Source organism: Pelobates fuscus, chromosome 5 (genome assembly GCF_036172605.1).
Source record: "Pelobates fuscus isolate aPelFus1 chromosome 5, aPelFus1.pri, whole genome shotgun sequence".
In the NCBI taxonomy this organism is placed as follows: domain Eukaryota; kingdom Metazoa; phylum Chordata; class Amphibia; order Anura; family Pelobatidae; genus Pelobates; species Pelobates fuscus.
In genome coordinates, this window is record NC_086321.1 from 254,747,646 (window position 1) to 254,753,645 (window position 6,000).

A 6,000-nucleotide genomic window follows, 5' to 3' on the forward strand; every position below is an offset into this window, starting at 1 on the left:
GTTGTGAAAAAACAATTTCTTCACAAATGTTTACATTTTTTATATTTTTTCAAATCTTTTTTTAAAATGGTAAATGCACAATAAATACGTGTCAGATTTTAAAAATATATTTTCAAGAATATTTAGTCTCTCCCTCTCCCTTGGTGTACACTTCCTGTCATGTCCCTTGGTGTACACTTCCTGTCATGTCCCGCTGGCTACAGGAAACTGGAGCTCCTGTACCGCGGTCAGCTCTGCTCGACCATGCTACTTTAAGTGACTGGTAGGTGGAGCACATTCAATTTTTCTGTTTTTTTTTCGCATTGAAATTTGCCAGATTAGTAATGTTACCTTTTGGGACCGTGTAGTAGCCCAGGAATGAGACTTACCCCCCACGATGGCATTCCATTTGCAAAAGTAGACTACCCAAGGTATTGCAAGTGGGGTATGTCCAATCTTTTGTAGTAGCCACTTGGTCACAAACACTGGCCAAAGTTAGCATTCATATTGTTTTTGTGTGGGGGGAAAAAGCAAAAAATAAATTTTTGGCCAGTGTTTGTGACTAAGTGGCTACTAAAAATGACTGGACATACCCCATTTGTAAAACCTTGGGTTGTTGACTTTTGCAAATGGTATGCCATCATGGGGGCAATTCTTATTCCTGGGCTACCATACAGTCTCAAAAGGCAACATAACCAATCTTGCACATTTCAATGTGGGGAAAAAATGAAATGCAAGCCTTATATTTGATTCTCTAACATTCCAAAACACCATAAAAACTGTACGTGGGGAGGGGGGTACTGTTATACTTAAGAGATTTCACTGAAAACAAAAATAAGTGTTTTAAAACAAACCTATTACAATATCGTCCATAAGTTTGTGTGAAAAATCACTTTTACTCAAAATATCATTGTTGTAATAAAAGTTATCATTTTGAAACACTAATATTTGTGTTCAGAGAAGTCTCCCGAGTAAAACAGTACCCCCCCACATACAGGTTTAAGGGTGTTTTGGAAAGTTAAAGGGTTAAATTTAGTGCTTGCAATTCAAATTCTCTGCACTTTCTGCCTGGGTTTTCAGGCATGTCAATCAAATTTTAATTCACATAATTATGTTTAAATGTAGACTTACAATTCTACTTGTATATTTAAGTAATATTTTAATATGTACCCTTATGTAGTTATTTGTATTTTATATATAGACTGTCATTCTAAGTGTATTTTATTAGATATAGATATATACAAAATACAGTTAAAATGAAATTACATATGTATAAAATTTATTTTTAAATATTTTATTTATTTTAATTATACGTGTATATATAAATATATTGTATATAATTAACTTCATTCGAAGTATATTTTAATACTAATAAATATAATTAACATTAAAATACACTAGGGGCATAAATTCTCGGGATGAAAATATAACTTTGCCTATTTATAAATCGCTGGTAAGACCACACCTTGAATAGGCTGTGCAATTTTGGGCGCCTGTTCTAAAGAAGGATATTATGGCACTAGAAAAGTGCAGAGACTAGCTACAAAATTTTAAAGGAATGGAGCATATTTTAGTTATGAAGAAAGGTTAAACAAATTAAATCTTAGTTTGGAAAAACGGCGCCTGAGAGGGGATATGATATCTTTATACAAATATATTCGGGGCCAGTACAAACCTTTATCTGGAAATCTATTCATAAACAGGGCTATACATGGGACACTAGGTCACACATTTAGACTGGAAGAAAGGAGATTTCATCTAAGGCAAAGAAAAGGTTTTTGTACATTAAGGGCAATAAGGATATGGAATTATCTGCCTGAAGAGGTGGTTTTGTCAGTCATTACAGATGTTTAAACTGCAATTGGATAAATACTTACAAAAACATAACCTACAGAGAATTTCTAATTAGTGGGGTAATAGCAGTTAGATGTCTCCTTGGATCAAGCAGCTATTTTGGGGTCAAGAAGGATTTTTTTTTTTCCTAGTTTGTGGCAAAATTGGAAGCGCTTCAGACTAGGTTTTTTTGCCTTCTTTTGGATCAACAGCAAAAACATGTGAGGAAGGCTGAACTTGATGGATGCAAGTCTCTTTTCAACTATGTAACTGTGTATATATATATTTTAACCCCTTAAGGACACATGACGTGTGTGACATGTCATGATTCCATTTTATTCCAGAAGTTTGGTCCTTAAGGGGTTAAACATGTTTCTATAATTTTTCTTACATTTCCCACCAGCAGGGGGACTGTCTGTTTCAGACAGACCCCCTGCTGGCAGATCTGCAGCCAGCTATAGGGGGCCATGTGATCGCTCTTTGAGAGCGATCACATGGCCCCCGGGGGCCTGATTTGCCGGGTGAGGGCTGCCTGGACTGTTAGGCAGTCCTCCTGAAGAGGATCGAGGCAGAGGTAAGTGAATGTTACCTCCTGGGGCTTAAGCCATTCTATGCCACCGCAACGACTTTAAAGCCCATTTAAATGGGGACGGCATAGAACGCCGTAACGTTGTTAAGGGGTTAAAGATAAAACACTACATATCAATGCAACATACAACACACAATTACACCTTTTGGGGCTTTTGTATGGCCTTAAACTATCACTAAAATGTGAAGATAAAATATATTTTATCAACTTTTTGTTCAGGTAATGCTACCCTGTCTCCATATTCTCTCCAACCAATATTTCCCTAACTCCAAATTTTATGTTTTGGCGTAAATAATGGTCACCTGTTTTAAGTGTAGTTTGCAATATAGTTGCTCTACATGCATATTTTGGAACGTGACAAGTATATGCTTGTATCTTTTTGTAGAGGTGGGTTTTTTCCTCTTCCTTTCAGAAAAATTGTACCCTTACCAATTATTGATGTAGTTAACAATTAATCTAGCCATGTCTGTGTGAATACAATGTGTTAACTTTATTTTGCAGTTTCTGATATCCGAAGTTCCTGGCGAAAAGCCATTGAGTCAGAATCTTCAGATGTTGTGGCTAGTTCCTTGGAGGCTCCGTGTTTGGATTCCCCATCAGAGCTTGATTCTGCTCACTGCAGTCAGATAGATCTGAGCATGGCCTGCTTTATGTCCACCTCTCACATTTCAGACCATAATGATTCTTTGGATGCCCGGTTTCTTCCAAGCACTGGAACACCTGTACAACAGCAACTTTTAACCACTATCCACAACACAAATGGGACTAATACTTTGGAGAAAGGACTCTCTCTTCCCATAAAGAAAAGTGTTTCAGAGTCATTAACACTACCTGTGGACAAAAGTAAAATTTGTGTGTTCAAGATTGAGTCTCCTAACATGTCAGTGAACAACCCTTTGCTTATCTCTGTTCCCAGAGATGAAAATACTTCTGAACATGTGCTTTCATGGGATTCCTCCAAAATGGTAGGCAATGGTGAAGACAGCTCTGAAGTAATCCAATTTGGCATTTTGCATGAAACACTTCCAGATAAGTTGGGAAACCTAAGTTTTAATAGCGACACAAGTGCAGAGACCAATGAAATTGTACAGACCCGGATGCCAGATCTCCTATTGGACAAAACACAGATTTTGACTCCTGAGCGTAAAATGGACATACAATCAATACGCAGCCGCTATGAAGCGCTTAAAAGCACTCTCCTTACCTCTCTGACAGAGAGTGGGAAAAGTGACCAGCACACTCCCAGCAGGTTCACAAAGCAAAAATCTGAATCTAGTCTTTTACTTGACTCTGGCAGTGTGTTTAGTCCTGCAGACAGAGGTTTAACATTGGACTTGGAATACCTGATGACTCCATCAAATGACAGAAAGCTCTCTCTCCCACAGCTGATATCCTTTTCTCCAACCGAAGATATACACCTAAACAAGGATGAGTTTGTGGATGTGTTTGAGTCCCAGGGTAATGAATTTTCACTTTTTTCAAATTTATACCTGAGCATTAATGTATGACCTATTCCAAAAAAACTTGTCCTACAATTTATTTGCATTTGAATATTTGCCTGTGGATCCATTTTGACTAGTTTGCTTTATTGCATTTTTTTGTATTTACCCAAAAACCTAGATGTAACTTCCCTGGTAATTTTCCGATTTAGGTCTGTGCTCCTAGTCTCATGTTTAATGTGGTGAAAAGTGTAACTTCTATAATTTTTTTTTCTTTTTAAATAAAAAAATTTCCCTTCTCTCTCTCCTCCCTCTGCAGCAGTAGCAAGCATGAACAAGACATTTGAATTTGCATCAGATCCTCTAAAAAGCACAGACGAAGGGCTGGGGCAACTCATACAACTGTAAAACTATAAAATATATATTTTGTATGTAAGGTGTTTTGAAAAATGTAAGTAAGACGAACAAATAGGTTATTTTTTGTAAATGTACACTGTTTACAATGCTAAATGTTGCACTAAATTAAAGCTTAAAACAAGCATCTGATCTTGTTATAAAATGTGTAGAGGTCTTATGTAATTTGTAAATTTAACAATTGTGCTGTATCTTTTGTTTTATAATTGTGCCCTATATTGAGTCTTTCATAATAGAACTTAATTTTTAAGGAAGGAAAAAACTTACCGCCTGCGTTCCTTTGTGCTATCCTTAAACTGTCCAGCTGAAAGATTTCATCTTCACGCTTTGCTTGGGCCACTGAACTGTGCAACCAAATATATAGCAGTTTGTGCAAAACTATTCTGAGCTACAATTTATTTTGACTTGGTTTTGTTTAGTATGCTTACTACTGTCCCTTTAGTTTGTATTTCTTCTCTCCTCATTTCATTTCATCCTTCTGAGTGGTATAACTAAATGATCACTACAACTTGATTCAAATCTTGTCTTTAGAGAATGGGGCAGGCTGCTCAAGTCTAGGTCAGTAATTGCTAAAACTATCAACCATTTGAAAGCAACATGACTTGCAGTAACACATAAATAGCACATTGATAAGATTTTTGCCTCACTAGTTCAGCCTGTTCTGCTTCTCAACAAATGTCAGACAGCACACATTATTTAACCCACCTAGTGCCACACAGTCCAGAGTATCACAGCTATCAACAGAATGTTACAGGTATTCAAATGGATTTTTTTTATCAATACTGTCAACTGGCTTGACTGTTGCCATATGTGTTTATATATGTAAATATAATTATTTTAACGTATTTACCTATTGAATGCGTTGACCCTTTTGCCATATACTTTTAATTTAAAAACTTTTTTTTCTCTTGCCATCCTATCGATACAGTCTCACCAGTGCATAAAGTCCTTGCTGGTTCATACATATTTCAGTTAGGTTTCCTTTGATTTTCTCAAACCGCAAATTCTTTGTGTTAAACGGTTTCTGGTTGTGCATTTGCCATAGACCAACTTTGGTCTCACTTATCTGTACATTTTCCTTGCTTTCTTGAACTTTTGTCAGCCAATTATCACATGTTTTGTTCTTTTAAATGGCAATGTTAACTGGTATGACCATATGAAATTGTAAATAAATGTTCAGAAAGAATGTGTTCTAAAACTAAAGTTTGTGTAATCTGCTTCCTAAAATTATACCTGATCAATTCCTGGAATGTGGTCATCTAATTGTGAAGGCACATTCTCCCCCCTCCCAACAACTTTTCAAATGAGTTTCTTGGATTGCTGAGAAACTCTTAACTATGAATCTTAATTTTATGCGAAGGAGATGTGTGACTGCAATAAAATTCCTGTCCTAAGAACCTAAACAATAGTGTTGCATATTACAAACTGCAAAACAAACCTATTCCTATGACATTTCTTTAATAAAACAAAACAGGCAGGTAAAGCAAATGGGAGAATTGGTAATCCAAAGAAAATATTTGATAATTATTTGTCGATCCGTACACTAGACTGGGCCAAATGTAAAGGCACTGGAATAGAATATCCTTGTTTCAAAGAGATTAGAGACTTGACTATCTTCCCTGAAGGAGTGTCTACTTGAAGTAAATGAAGATCTTGCTGTACAACTGTTTCCTGTAGCTACCACTCATAACATGCAGATAGTATATATGCCTTTTTTTTTTTTTGCAACCATTGAAAGACCAAGTG

At 36.2% G+C, this 6,000-nt stretch overlaps 1 protein-coding gene across 3 annotated transcripts in view; it reads left to right on the forward strand.

Annotated features, from left to right (window-relative positions):
• HAUS6 (HAUS augmin like complex subunit 6) overlaps positions 1-5,499 on the forward strand; it is a 31,161-nt gene extending 25,662 nt beyond the window's left edge. For all 3 annotated transcript variants that reach the window (XM_063455229.1, XM_063455230.1, XM_063455231.1), the window contains exons 16-17: positions 2,903-3,859; positions 4,160-5,499. In XM_063455229.1, coding sequence (XP_063311299.1) covers positions 2,903-3,859; positions 4,160-4,248 — 1,046 coding nt within the window. In that variant the 3' untranslated portion in view covers positions 4,249-5,499. The remainder of the gene's footprint in view (positions 1-2,902; positions 3,860-4,159) is intronic.
• The last annotated feature ends 501 nt before the right edge of the window (positions 5,500-6,000 follow it).